The sequence below is a fragment of the Ranitomeya imitator genome, chromosome 4 (genome assembly GCF_032444005.1).
Source record: "Ranitomeya imitator isolate aRanImi1 chromosome 4, aRanImi1.pri, whole genome shotgun sequence".
NCBI lineage: Eukaryota > Metazoa > Chordata > Amphibia > Anura > Dendrobatidae > Ranitomeya > Ranitomeya imitator.
In genome coordinates this window covers 279,027,634-279,042,566 of record NC_091285.1, presented here as the reverse complement: position 1 = coordinate 279,042,566, position 14,933 = coordinate 279,027,634, and the positions used below count along the sequence as shown (strand labels likewise).

The 14,933-nt window shown below is 40.4% G+C and overlaps 1 protein-coding gene across 1 annotated transcript in view; it reads left to right on the top strand.

The window, feature by feature from the left end:
* IRAK3 (interleukin 1 receptor associated kinase 3) overlaps positions 1-14,933 on the top strand; it is a 53,234-nt gene that overhangs the window by 13,782 nt on the left and 24,519 nt on the right. The window contains exons 3-6 of the mRNA XM_069764668.1: positions 1,113-1,264; positions 3,259-3,323; positions 9,172-9,286; positions 11,335-11,453. Coding sequence (XP_069620769.1) covers positions 1,113-1,264; positions 3,259-3,323; positions 9,172-9,286; positions 11,335-11,453 — 451 coding nt within the window. The remainder of the gene's footprint in view (positions 1-1,112; positions 1,265-3,258; positions 3,324-9,171; positions 9,287-11,334; positions 11,454-14,933) is intronic.

Genomic DNA, 14,933 nt, shown 5'->3' with positions numbered 1-14,933 from the left:
CAGTGTTCAGTATACGCTGCGTGCATGCAGTAAATAGAGTAATTAAGGGACCAGCAGCCGGTGTTTGGCCAGTCAGCGGCCTGACCACTGCCACGCCCGTGCCAAACACAGTGGCACCCAGGAATCTGCCCAGGAGCTGGAGAAAAGGACAAATGCGCCTGAACTCATATTGTATCCTAAGGCTTTGGACAGGTAGTTCAGCCAGTATTTCGAAAATGTAAATTTCCTTAATAGGTTTCTCCACACAATGGGTATCTGCTATGAAGATTCTGGGAAAGTTGGCTATGGGAATGCTTATATTGAATTTGCTCATGCATTTATAACAAAGTTAATGCTTTACATACCTCAGGGATCCTAGCAAGGATGAAAAATAACGTACAGAAATTAATTGAACCTGATGGAGTGGTAAAGGGGATTCATAGTTTAGATTATATTGGGAGCAATCTTGGCTACCACCTGAGGATTCAAGGGTGCATGGCCAGATTGCCCTCACTACAGTAGTTTATTTGCCACCATTTGCAGCATACCAGACAGGGAGCATTCCTGTTACTTCGCTGCTGGCAATAGAGAATCGCAGCTTAGCTGCAGATAGCCATTCTTGGCTTCCTGCCCAATTCCTCCTTGAATAGTAGTAAAGATGCGCACTCAGAAATAGGTAGCGGTGCTGGCCAGACTCAAATCAATCCCAGGTACTAAAGCATATAGTATACAGCCACACTCGTAGGGGTTCTTTCCAAATATGCCCACCACAGTGATAAATGACAAAGAATGAAAAAAATATTTTCCAAGCGATTTCTTAACTTTTTGGCCTAAGCCCGTTTCTTTCTCAATTTGCAAGTTTAAGTTGTAGTAATGGTACACTGGAAATGAGCTGGTACCTCATATAAGGCAGTAGGCTTCAGATAAAAGGATAAGTAAGTAAGCAATATATTGGTAGTAGTGGGTCACTCGGTATTTATAGGATTTCTTATCTCCATAGACTATGTACTTTCTTATATATCATTTGATTCAACCATCTGATATTATTTTCTGACCAATCATTATTCCAATTTGACAGTAATATAATTAACTCATGATGGGAAACAATATATTATGCCTTTATGTTTCCATAGAGATAAATGCCGTATCATGTATGAGTGTTAAAGAGATTACAGAAGCAACTCATAACTTCCATAAGGATTTCATGATTGGAGAAGGTCATTTTTTTGACATTTTCAAGGCACAAATTAGGAAAGAATTATGTATTGTAAAGCTGCTTAAACAGGTAAAATCCAGCATTTATCAAGCTGAACTGTGTGGCTTGGAAACTCATTTTCAGCAGTGAACTATATAGTATGCATGTAATCTGTGAGGCTTACAATGACGTTAATTCTGTTGGTTTATAGCTTGATTATTATACTAAATATTCTTTATAGTAAATAGTCACATTTTGTGTGTACGCTAGGAGAGAGCAATACCGCAGCGCATGTTCATTGATTAACTTACTCTGCAATTAGCTGGGTGTGAACTCTCATGCAATATTCACAGATTTTTGTATTAGGTTTATTTTAAATTGTTATAGCATTTTTTTCATAAGAAAATTAAGGTATACCAAAAGCGCCAAAACAAAGACACACGTTAAAAAATGCAAGGCAGGTAACTTAATTCACACAATAGGTGCAGAAATATTTCAGGAACTCAACAACATCAAAAACTCACCAAATACTCATTGAAAGAATGTAGCCTTTAAAGGGAACCTGTCACCTGAATTTGGTGGGACCAGTTTTTGGTCATATGGGTGGAGTTTTCAGGTGTTTGATTCACCCTTTCCTTACCCGCTGGCTGCATGCTGGCCGCAATATTGGATTGAAGTTCATTCTCTGTCCTCCGTAGTACACGCCTGCGCAAGGCAATCTTGCCTCCGTCTTCCGCATCCTCTGGCTGTGACGTTCAGGTCAGAGGGCGCGATGACGTGTTTAGTGTGCGCGCCGCCCTCTGCCTGAACAGTCAGAGAGCCGGAAGAAGGAGCGACGCACGGTGGTGGAACAGGGATAGGTGAATATCGCAAGTGCCAGGGACCTGAGCGATGAGAGGTGAGTATGTCATTTTTTTTTTCATCGCAGCAGCAGCAGCATATGGGGCATAATCTATGGAGCATCTTATGGAGCCATCAACCTTTGTGCAGCATTATATGGAGCATAATCTATGGAGCATATTATGGGGCCATCCACCTTTGTGCAGCATTATATGGGGCATAATCTATGGAGCATCTTATGGGGCCATCAACCTTTGTGCAGCATTATATGGAGCATAATCTATGGAGCATATTATGGGGCCATCCACCTTTGTGCAGCATTATGGGGCATAATATTCTATGGAGCATCTTAAGGGGCCATCATTAACCTTTTGTGCAGCATTATATGGGGCATATTTTAATATGGAGCATCTTATGGGGCCCATCATGAACTTTATGGAGCATTATATGAGGCATATTTTGTATGGAGCATTATATGGGCTCATGATTCAATATGGATATTCAAAAACACTTAGCCTACTGATGTCTCAATCAATTTTACTTTTATTGATATCTATTTTTATTTTTGAAATTTACCAGTAGCTGCTGTGTTTCCCACCCTAGGCTTATACTCGAGTCAATAAGTTTTCCCAGTTTTTTGTTGCAAAATTAGGGGCTTATGCTCGGGACGGCTTATACTCCAGTATATAGGGGTATATTTTTTCTGAAATGTTGTAGCAATAACAGAGCGGGTCTGATTCATGTATTGCTGACAACTTAGAATTTGTGATTTCTAGAATTGGTGGGCTGCAGCTTCAAATAGATTTCAGTTACTGGTAATGTTAGACACAGCATTATTTTCCTTGATCTGTATGCTGTGAACCTACATTGTAGTGTCACAAATCATCCGTGTTGAGATTGTGAGGGCAGTGCTGGAAGAACTTGGCCTTCATAGATTCAGGATTTGGTAGAGATCTAAGCTAATGGCCCAATGGATTTGATATTCTGACACTTATCTATACAATAAGACAGAACAAATCTCCTTTGAGACCACCTCACCATCTCAATAATGGTCTGTTAGTAGAATGTTATAATGCAATGTATCAGCACATAAGTAAAGTTCGGACTTTGTCAAGAACAGCATGATTGTCCAATGACCAATGCTCAATCTCAATCCCAATATGATGGTACTTGTCATATTAATAACTATATCATATCTATTATTTAAAAATACATCAGTAATGTTATTTTTTCTGTTCTTGCAGAAGAATCAAAAAGTAGATCAGAAAGCATTTTCCCATTTTATGTCAAAATGGAAAAGTTTGCCTAGGTAAGTATTTTATAGCATAATCCTTAGTATAAGTGTAAAATGTTTACATTTTTTTTATAATTATTATTTTTTTTTAAACAGAAATTAATATTTATTAATTCCCCATAATACTAGGTTGTGTTAAAAAAAGAACCTTAAAGGGAACCAACCTGTCATTTGAAAAACGCTATTAACCTGCAGGTTAATCTTCAGTTTAATAACGTTCTGGAACCAAGTGGCTGTCGCACTGAAAGCCTGGCTATCGAGAGTTAAATTAACTTTATTCCCCCCAGCAGACTCTGGTTTTCAGTCATAGGGGTGGGCTGTCACCTCTTAGTAGATAGTGAATGTCAGCTGTAACCACACCCCCACACTGACTGACAGCCAGCTCTGTACTGATACACTGCTGAGTCGGCTGTCAGTCAGTGCCTGGGGGTGGTTTTAGTCACTTCTCACTATGCACTGAGCGGTGACTGAAGCCACGCCTCTATGACTGAAAGTCCAAGGCTGCCGGAAGGAATAAAGTTAATTTCCTTCCAGGCCTCCAGTGTGGTGGCTGCATGGCTTCAAAATGGTATTAACCTGTGGATTAACCCCATATCTGTAGATAATAGTGTTTATTCGTGACATGTTCTCTTTAACCCCTTTCCGATGCTGGGCGTAATAGTACGTCCACATCAGAGTCCCTCCCTTTGATGTGGGCTCCAGCGCTGAGCCCACATCTTTCCCGGCACATGTCCGCTGTTTTGAACAGCTGACATGTATCTCTAACAGGCGCAGATGAAATCGTGATCCACCTGCGGCTGTTAACCCGTTAAATGTTGCTGTCAATCTCTGACAGCGGCATTTAACTCGTGCTTTCTGGAAGTGCTCTGGAAATCCCGCCCATCAGTGACCCGGTCACGTGATCGCAGGTCACCAATGGGTTGGCATGACAACCAGAGGTCTCCATCAGACCACTATGGTTGTCATAGCCGGATTGCTATGAGTGTCGTCCGGTGATCGGCGCACATAGCAAGTGAGCATTTCTGCTACATTCAGGCGATCTGATCATCGCCTGTATGTAGCAGAGCTGATCAAAGTACTGCAGCTTATAGTCTTTCATGGAAACTATTGAAGCATGCCAAAAGTAAAAAAAAAAAATTTTCAAAATATTAAAAAAAATTTAAAAAATGTTAACGTTCAAATCGCCACCCCCTTTGCCTCATTCAAAGTGAAACAAAAAAATTAACCCAAATGCTAAACAGCGTAACCAGAAAAAAATTAAAAACATCAGAATTACGTTTTTTTGGTCGCCGCTAGATTGCAATAAAATGCAGTAGCAGGCGATGAAAAGATCGTATCTTCACCAGAATAGTATCAATAAAACCGTCAGCTCGGCGTGCGAAAAATAAGCCCTCAGCCAACCCGAGATCAAAAAAATTGGAGACACTACGGGTTTCGGAAAATGGCGCCTTTTTTTTTTTTTTTACTAAAGTTTTGATTTTTTTTTTTCACATGTTATGTAAAAAAGAACCTAGACATGTTTGGAGTCTATGAACTTGTAATGACCTGGAGAATCATAATGGCAGTTCAGTTTTAGCGTTTAGTGACCATGGTGAAAATAAAAACTGTGGAATTGCACTTTATTTGCAATTTCACTGCACTTGGATTTTTTTACCCGGTTTCCAGTAAACAATATGTTAAAACCAAACAGGTCGTTCAAAAGTACAACTCGTCCTGCAAAAAACAAGCCCTCAAATGGCCATTTTGACAGACAACTAAAAAAGTTATGGCTCTGGGAAGAAGGGGAGCAAAAAACGAAAACGCAAAAACAAAACTACCTCCGGCCATGAAGGGTTTAAGGCTGTGTTGACACTTTGCAATCTCTTTGTGGTTGTTTTTTTTGCTGCAAACAAGCGCAGCATGGCATGTATTTGCAACCTGAATGTATTCATAGAGAATAATATCATGACGCATACTTTACATTTCTTTGTTATTCTGAAATTGAGTTTACCGTTAAATTAAATGCAAACTTTTTACAATTAAAAATTAAAAATAGAGACAATTGCAAATTGAATCATTGTGGAGTTAAGTATATTCTGTTTCTTGTATTTCATGGTGAATACACACTTCTTGCTGGCTACAAGTATAATGAGGAGGGCTACGGCATAACCGATTTTCCTTGCAGAATTATCCCATTGTGTGCTTCTCTCTCTGCGCCTTTGTTCTGCAATCCCAAACTTAAGTCGTCTACACTTGATATAATAGAAAAATGCAAATGAAATAGCAGACTTCGGTTGCTTGCTTTTTGCAAACTCCATGCTTGAGCGTGAGAAATAATGTTATTGACCAATCTTTAGCAGTCAGCCTGCCAAAACTCAAAGTAATTTATTTTGTTGGAAAAGTTTTAAATTCAGGTCCCTGTAATTGGGAGATCCAGGCCATATCTGCAGCTTTGTTGTAGAGAAGTAGAATGAGTGTGTTTTCAACTTTTACCCAGAGTGACATTTTTTAAAGCTTTTTTTCGACAACTGAACATCGATCATAAGTCAATTGCATTAGCTATACCATAAACTTTGGATCAGTGAAACTGCAGCAGCTGTATCCTCTCACAATTCCTAGAATAAGGAATTAAGTAGGTCATTCTTCATCATAGTGACTGTCCCCTATTGATCTCAAGGCAAAAAATATCCAATAAATGTCGTAAAAATTAATGATCTAAACAAAATGAATATAAAGCAATGCATTCTGATGCAATGGTATTACGTGTTGCATACAAATTGATAAGATTTGTCATCAGATGTTATGATCAATATTTTGTATAAGTAACAGAGAAATAGTTCATTCAGCCTAATTCAAAGAGAAATGGTGCCAAATTCATGGCTGAGTAATAGAATCTTGATGGAAATTTTTACCTTCACTAGATCCACCTAATGAAGGAAATATCAGCGAAGGAAATGAGGATGTCGAGTCCATATGGGTCGAAATTCATGGAGGGAAAAATGGTAACAAAATTCTCATTGGGGTCTGTTACAAACCCCCAAATATAACAGAAACCATGGAAAGTCTACTTCTAAAGCAGATAGATGAAGCTGCAACCCATAATGAGGTCCTGGTTATGGGGGACTTTAACTATCCGGATATTAACTGGGAAACAGAAACCTGTGAAACCCATAAAGGCAACAGGTTTCTGCTAATAACCAAGAAAAATTATCTTTCACAATTGGTGCAGAATCCAACCAGAGGAGCAGCACTTTTAGACCTAATACTATCTAATAGACCTGACAGAATAACAAATCTGCAGGTGGTCGGGCATCTAGGAAATAGCGACCACAATATTGTACAGTTTCACCTTTCTTTCACTAGGGGGACTTGTCAGGGAGTCACAAAAACACTGAACTTTAGGAAGGCAAAGTTTGACCAGCTTAGAGATGCCCTTAATTTGGTAGACTGGGACAATATCCTCAGAAATAAGAATACAGATAATAAATGGGAAATGTTTAAGAACATCCTAAATAGGCAGTGTAAGCGGTTTATACCTTGTGGGAATAAAAGGACTAGAAATAGGAAAAACCCAATGTGGCTAAACAAAGAAGTAAGACAGGCAATTAACAGTAAAAAGAAAGCATTTGCACTACTAAAGCAGGATGGCACCATTGAAGCTCTAAAAAACTATAGGGAGAAAAATACTTTATCTAAAAAACTAATTAAAGCTGCCAAAAAGGAAACAGAGAAGCACATTGCTAAGGAGAGTAAAACTAATCCCAAACTGTTCTTCAACTATATCAATAGTAAAAGAATAAAAACTGAAAATGTAGGCCCCTTAAAAAATAGTGAGGAAAGAATGGTTGTAGATGACGAGGAAAAAGCTAACATATTAAACACCTTCTTTTCCACGGTATTCACGGTGGAAAATTAAATGCTAGGTGAAATCCCAAGAAACAATGAAAACCCTATATTAAGGGTCACCAATCTAACCCAAGAAGAGGTGTGAAACCGGCTAAATAAGATTAAAATAGATAAATCTCCGGGTCCGGATGGCATACACCCACGAGTACTAAGAGAACTAAGTAATGTAATAGATAAACCATTATTTCTTATTTTTAGGGACTCTATAGCGACAGGGTCTGTTCCGCAGGATTGGCGCATAGCAAATGTGGTGCCAATATTCAAAAAGGGCTCTAAAAGTGAACCTGGAAATTATAGGCCAGTAAGTCTAACCTCTATTGTTGGTAAAATATTTGAAGGGTTTCTGAGGGATGTTATTCTGGATTATCTCAGTGAGAATAACTGTTTAACTCCATATCAGCATGGGTTTATGAGAAATCGCTCCTGTCAAACCAATCTAATCAGTTTTTATGAAGAGGTAAGCTATAGGCTGGACCACGGTGAGTCATTGGACATGGTATATCTCGATTTTTCCAAAGCGTTTGATACCGTGCCGCACAAGAGGTTGGTACACAAAATGAGAATGCTTGGTCTGGGGGAAATAGTGTGTAAATGGGTTAGTAACTGGCTTAGTGATAGAAAGCAGAGGGTGGTTATAAATGGTATAGTCTCTAACTGGGTCGCTGTGACCAGTGGGGTACCGCAGGGGTCAGTATTGGGACCTGTTCTCTTCAACATATTCATTAATGATCTGGTAGAAGGTTTACACAGTAAAATATCGATATTTGCAGATGATACAAAACTATGTAAAGCAGTTAATACAAGAGAAGATAGTATTCTGCTACAGATGGATCTGGATAAGTTGGAAACTTGGGCTGAAAGGTGGCAGATGAGGTTTAACAATGATGAATGTAAGGTTATACACATGGGAAGAAGGAATCAATGTCACCATTACACACTGAATGGGAAACCACTGGGTAAATCTGACAGGGAGAAGGACTTGGGGATCCTAGTTAATGATAAACTTACCTGGAGCAGCCAGTGCCAGGCAGCAGCTGCCAAGGCAAACAGGATCATGGGGTGCATTAAAAGAGGTCTGGATACACATGATGAGAGCATTATACTGCCTCTGTACAAATCCCTAGTTAGACCGCACATGGAGTACTGTGTCCAGTTTTGGGCACCGGTGCTCAGGAAGGATATAATGGAACTAGAGAGAGTACAAAGGAGGGCAACAAAATTAATAAAGGGGATGGGAGAACTACAATACCCAGATAGATTAGCGAAATTAGGATTATTTAGTCTAGAAAAAAGACGACTGAGGGGCGATCTAATAACCATGTATAAGTATATAAGGGGACAATACAAATATCTCGCTGAGGATCTGTTTATACCAAGGAAGGTGACGGGCACAAGGGGGCATTCTTTGCGTCTGGAGGAGAGAAGGTTTTTCCACCAACATAGAAGAGGATTCTTTACTGTTAGGGCAGTGAGAATCTGGAATTGCTTGCCTGAGGAGGTGGTGATGGCGAACTCAGTCGAGGGGTTCAAGAGAGGCCTGGATGTCTTCCTGGAGCAGAACAATATTGTATCATACAATTATTAGGTTCTGTAGAAGGACGTAGATCTGGGGATTTATTATGATTGAATATAGGCTGAACTGGATGGACAAATGTCTTTTTTCGGCCTTACTAACTATGTTACTATGTATGTTACTATGACCTGAAAATCTACATCAGAGTAACTATTTAATCTTTTTTTTTTTAAAGGTCTTAACTTCTGACATTAAAATCTCCCAGTTTTAGCTGTACTGAATAAATAATTGTTTTAATTAACTACAAAAATATTGATATTCTGTATATTGTAAATCTTTAAGCATTGATTACCATTCAGCCCCACATTGTTATAACTCCATAATTTGCAAGTCATATCTAAACCTCAGTTTTGCCATTAGAATGTTATTTGTAATTAAGTTTTGTTTCTTTGTTTTTTTAATTAGATTTCAACACGAGAATATTATAAAATTGATCAGTTGTGTAACAATGGGAGAAATAACATGTTTGGTCTATCCAAATATGATCAATGGATCGCTCTTTCGTAAACTACATCATGCTGTGAGTTATATCATTTTTTATAGGGTAGTTTCAAAGTACAGGTTTCAATCAATTTGAGAAAAACCATGGCAGAGAGAAGAATATGGCAGTTGTCTGAAACACAGTACCTATACAGTGGGGCAAAAAAGTATTTAGTCAGTCAGCAATAGTGCAAGTTCCACCACTTAAAAAGATGAGAGGCGTCTGTAATTTACATCATAGGTAGACCTCAACTATGGGAGACAAACAGAGAAAAAAAAATCCAGAAAATCACATTGTCTGTTTTTTTAACATTTTATTTGCATATTATGGTGGAAAATAAGTATTTGGTCAGAAACAAAATTTCATCTCAATACTTTGTAATATATCCTTTGTTGGCAATGACAGAGGTCAAACGTTTTCTGTAAGTCTTCACAAGGTTGCCACACACTGTTGTTGGTATGTTGGCCCATTCCTCCATACAGATCTCCTCTAGAGCAGTGATGTTTTTGGCTTTTCGCTTGGCAACACGGACTTTCAACTCCCTCCAAAGGTTTTCTATAGGGTTGAGATCTGCAGACTGGCTAGGCCACTCCAGGACCTTGAAATGCTTCTTACGAAGCCACTCCTTCATTGCCCTGGCGGTGTGCTTTGGATCATTGTCATGTTGAAAGACCCAGCCACATTTCATCTTCAATGCCCTTGCTGATGGAAGGAGGTTTGCACTCAAACTCACGATACATGGCCCCATTCATTCTTTCATGTACCCGGATCAGTCGTCCTGGCCCCTTTGCAGAGAAACAGCCCCAAAGCATGATGTTTCCACCACCATGCTTTACAGTAGGTATGGTGTTTGATGGATGCAACTCAGTATTCTTTTTCCTCCAAACACGACAAGTTGTGTTTCTACCAAACAGTTCCAGTTTGGTTTCATCAGACCATAGGACATTCTCCCAAAACTCCTCTGGATCATCCAAATGCTCTCTAGCAAACTTCAGACGGGCCCGGACATGTACTGGCTTAAGCAGTGGGACACGTCTGGCACTGCAGGATCTGAGTCTATGGTGGCGTAGTGTGTTACTTATGGTAGGCCTTGTTACATTGGTCCCAGCTCTCTGCAGTTCATTCACTAGGTCCCCCCGCGTGGTTCTGGGATTTTTGCTCACCGTTCTTGTGATCGTTCTGACCCCACGGGGTGGGATTTTGCGTGGAGCCCCAGATCGAGGGAGATTATCAGTGGTCTTGTATGTCTTCCATTTTCTAATTATTGCTCCCACTGTTGATTTCTTCACTCCAAGCTGGTTGGCTATTGCAGATTCAGTCTTCCCAGCCTGGTGCAGGGCTACAATTTTGTTTCTGGTGTCCTTTGACAGCTCTTTGGTCTTCACCATAGTGGAGTTTGGAGTCAGACTGTTTGAGGGTGTGCACAGGTGTCTTTTTATACTGATAACAAGTTTAAACAGGTGCCATTACTACAGGTAATGAGTGGAGGAAAGAGGAGACTCTTAAAGAAGAAGTTACAGGTCTGTGAGAGCCAGAAATCTTGATTGTTTGTTTCTGACCAAATACTTATTTTCCACCATAAAATGCAAATAAAATGTTAAAAAAACAGACAATGATTTTCTGGATTTTTTTTTCTCAGTTTGTCTCCCATAGTTGAGGTCTACCTATGATGTAAATTACAGACGCCTCTCATCTTTTTAAGTGGTGGAACTTGCACTATTGCTGACTGACTAAATACTTTTTTGCCCCATTGTAAGTCAGCCATGAAAATGAGATATTGGTTCTGATTTATTATGCTTCAGTCAGAACGAAGTGTGCTCGTTACCTCGAAATGTATGTCAGTTATCAACTAAGGATTTATGATGAATTTGAGAGGCTCGCTTAGTCATAACCCCTCTTGGCCAAGGTCTCCCCACTTTATAAAGTGTGTGCCAAATACAATGATTGCAGTGTGTAAACAGATATCTGAAATACAGCGCCATTATAGAAAGTAGAGAGGTTGTCTTTTAGGACAATCATATCAGATAGGACAGAACATCTGTTCATGTAAATGGATAATTCAGAACAATTTTCTTTTTTTTTTAAAGAAAATAACTTCTCCACTATCTTGGCATATACGTTACAATATTCTGATTGGTGTAGCAAATGCCATTTACTATCTGCATACAATGAACCCTTGTCCAGTCATATGTGGAAATATAACCAGGTAAGCCATAATGAAGATTTTATGAAATTTCACATGCCTTTATCACATTCCATCACATCCATCTGCATATGAACGTTGTGAGCTGCCTTCAAGAACAATTCAATTTCCTTGAATGGGTTGTCCACTACTAGGACAACCCTTTCTGAAGCTAAATTTTTGATCCTCATAGAATAAAAAAAACTTATACAGACCTCCCGTGCCGGCGCTGATCCAGCAGTGTCTGCATTTGCGGTCCCAGGGCTCCTATGCAGTTGTTGTGACACGTGACTTCGGAGCCCAATCAGCATTGGCATGACTGTCCCCGCCTTTTGTTGAATTAAACATGAAGAGGAAGTCAGAGCTGCAGCTGATCCCTGACGTACTCTTCATGTTCAATTCGACAGAAGGTGGAGCCAGTCATGCCAGCGCTGATTGGGCACCGGGCCCATGTGTCACAACAACCTCACGGGAGCCCCGGGGAGAGCGAGTGCCGAAACTGCGAGAACGGCTCCGACACGGGAGGTGAGTATTAGCTTTGTTATTTTATTGGAGCCAAGCATAGGGTATAACAAGGGGTTGTCCAAGTAGTGGACAATTTTAACTGATGCATACATACATGCAACATATACAGTACTGAATAAAAGTTTTTAGCAATTGTGGAAAAAATGCATTCAATAATGGAAATGTTAAAAATAAACTATTATCAATTAATAAAATGAAACGTGAATGAACTAAAGAGATGGCTATTTCAAATCAATATTTAGTGTGACCATCCTTTGTCTTCAAAACAACATCCAAGCATCCTTTCTTCTTGATATACTTCACACAGTTTTTGAAGGAACTCTGCAGGGATGTGCTTCCAAACATCTTAGAGGACTAAACACAGATCTTCTGTGGTCGCGTCTGTGCACATCTTTCTCCATGAGATCCCAGACAAACTTGATGTTGAGATCTGGGCTCTGTGGGGGCCATGCCATCACTTCCAGGACTCCTTATCTTTTTTATGTTGAAGAAAGTTCTTAATGACATTGGCTGTATATTTGGGGTTGCTCTCCTGCTGCAGAATAAATTTGTAGAAAATCAGATGCCTCCCTGATGGTATTGCAAAATAGATAAATATCTGCCTATATTTCTCAGCATTGAGGACTTCAAGAAATGGCCAATACTGAGGAACATAAACCCAGCAAATGAAAGCCACATCATGTGTCACATAGTGACTAGGAACGGTGGGCGCCTACCTGATCCCTTGTAAATGGGTGTGCCCTTATCTGTCCCTATCCCCAGATTACCCAGGAAGGTAGAGACGCGGGGTCATGTACCTTGCTATGCTCCTATCTTAAACCTTATCTGTTCCCTCCCCCACCCCCCAGGGAGGTGTGAGGCTGAAGTGTATAGGATTACTCTAGAAATTGAAGGGAAGAACGGCACTCCTGTTGGTGAAAAAAGTACAGGCATAGGGTCCAAACCCTTAGGATACAAAAAATATAGAATGCGGCACTCTAAAAGCTGAATTTTTATTGAAATCAAGAAATAGTGTATACGAATATATGGCGTTTCTGTCTAGTAGACCTTTATCAGATATACACTAGAAGCATATCATTTTATAAATGCTTGGAAATTAGACCCTGGCTGTGGACATTTCAAGATATGCCTGGTGCATATTTGAATGAAACTTACAACCATTGCGACGGACATCGCAACTGCACTAGGCATATCCTGGGTTCACAAGCACAGGGGCTGCAATTTGAAATTTAAACAGCTGGAATCTAATTTCCAGACATTTTTTAAATGATATGCTTCTAATGTATATCTGATGAAGGTCGACTAGACTGAAATGTCATATTTTTATACACTATTTCTTGATTTCAATAAAAATTCAGCTTTTAGAATGCCGTATTCTATATTTTTTGTAGGATTACACTAACCAGACAGGGCCGGCGTTAGGGGCAGGCAGACTAGGCAGCTGCCTAGGGCCCCTGTTCCTCCAGGGGCTCTCAGCCCCGTGGTGCCACCCCCTCACCCGCATTTCAACTTATCGGCATCATAGATGCCAATACAGTTGAAAGCAGTGATGGAAGAGAGATCGTCACATGACACTCCCTCTCCCATCATCCCCCTATGCCTCTGTCTCAGCGTTTCCCAGAGTGCAGAAGCCAGAGCAAGAGCAGAGGGGAATGAGGAGGAGTGGTAAGCATTGTGTGGGTGTGTCTGCTGCACTATACTGTGTGTGAATGCATTCTAGTGCATGTGTGCCTGCTGCACTATACTGTGTGTGTGTGTGTGTCTGCTGCACTAAACTGTGTGTGCATGCATTCTAGTGTGTGTGTGTGTGTTTGTGTGTATATATACATTATATAGTGTGTGTGTGTCTGCTGCACTATACTGTGTGTGGGGGGACTGCACTTATACTGTGGTTGAAAAAAAATCACTGCACACGTACGAGTTGAAAATTATGCTTCAAGTGAGAATTTATTAATAGTGATTGCTGAAGTGACAGGCAAAATGACGTTTCGGCCAGCTAATAGCCTTGATCACATAGTCGCCCATTTAATGAAGCATCTTAGGTCAAAGATAGTTATTGTCCCTGTGGTGTAGTATTTCAATACAATATGATATAGTGTATCAGTGATCTTTACACAGGTGCTGACAAAAGAAGGTTCCACACAGTAGGTTCTGGTGTGGAGCTGTCGCTATCTGTGTAGCTACACCAGGCTTAGACACGGAAGTGTCAGCTTCTACCACTGTGCCACCAACAGATAACGACAGCTCCACACCAGAACCTACTGTGTGGAACCATCTTTTGTCAGCACCTGTGTAAAGATCCTTGATACATCATATATTGTATGAAATACTACACCACAGGGTCAATAACTATCTTTGACCTAAGATGCTTCATCAAATGGGCAACTATGTGATCAAGGCTATTAACTGGCCGAAACGTCATATAGCACCATCATTCTAATCTTTAGTTGAGTGCTAGCAATTGTATCCTTTGCACTATACTGTGAACGTGGGGGACTGCATTATACAGTGTGTGTCTGCTGCACTATACTGTGTGTGGGGGAACTGCACTTTACTGTGTGGGGGGCTACACTATACTGTGTATGTGGAGGCTGCACTATACTGTGTGCGATGGAACTGCACTATACTTTGTGTGGGGGGCTGCACTATACTGTGTGGGGGTGCTGCATTATACTGTGTGTGGGGGGGCTGCACTATACTGTGTGTGGGGGGCTGCACTATACTGTGTGTGGGGGGCTGCACTATACTGTGTGTGGGGGCTGTATTATACTGTGAGTGGAGGGGGCTGCACTATACTGTGAGTGGAGGGGGCTGCATTATACTATGTGGAGGGCTGCATTATACTGTGTGTGGAGCTGCATTATACTCTTGAGGGGGCTGCTTTATACTCTGGGTTGCTGCATTATACTGTGTGTGTGGGGGCTGCATTATCCTCTGAAGGGGCTGCATTATACTGTGTGTGTGGGGGCTGCACTATAC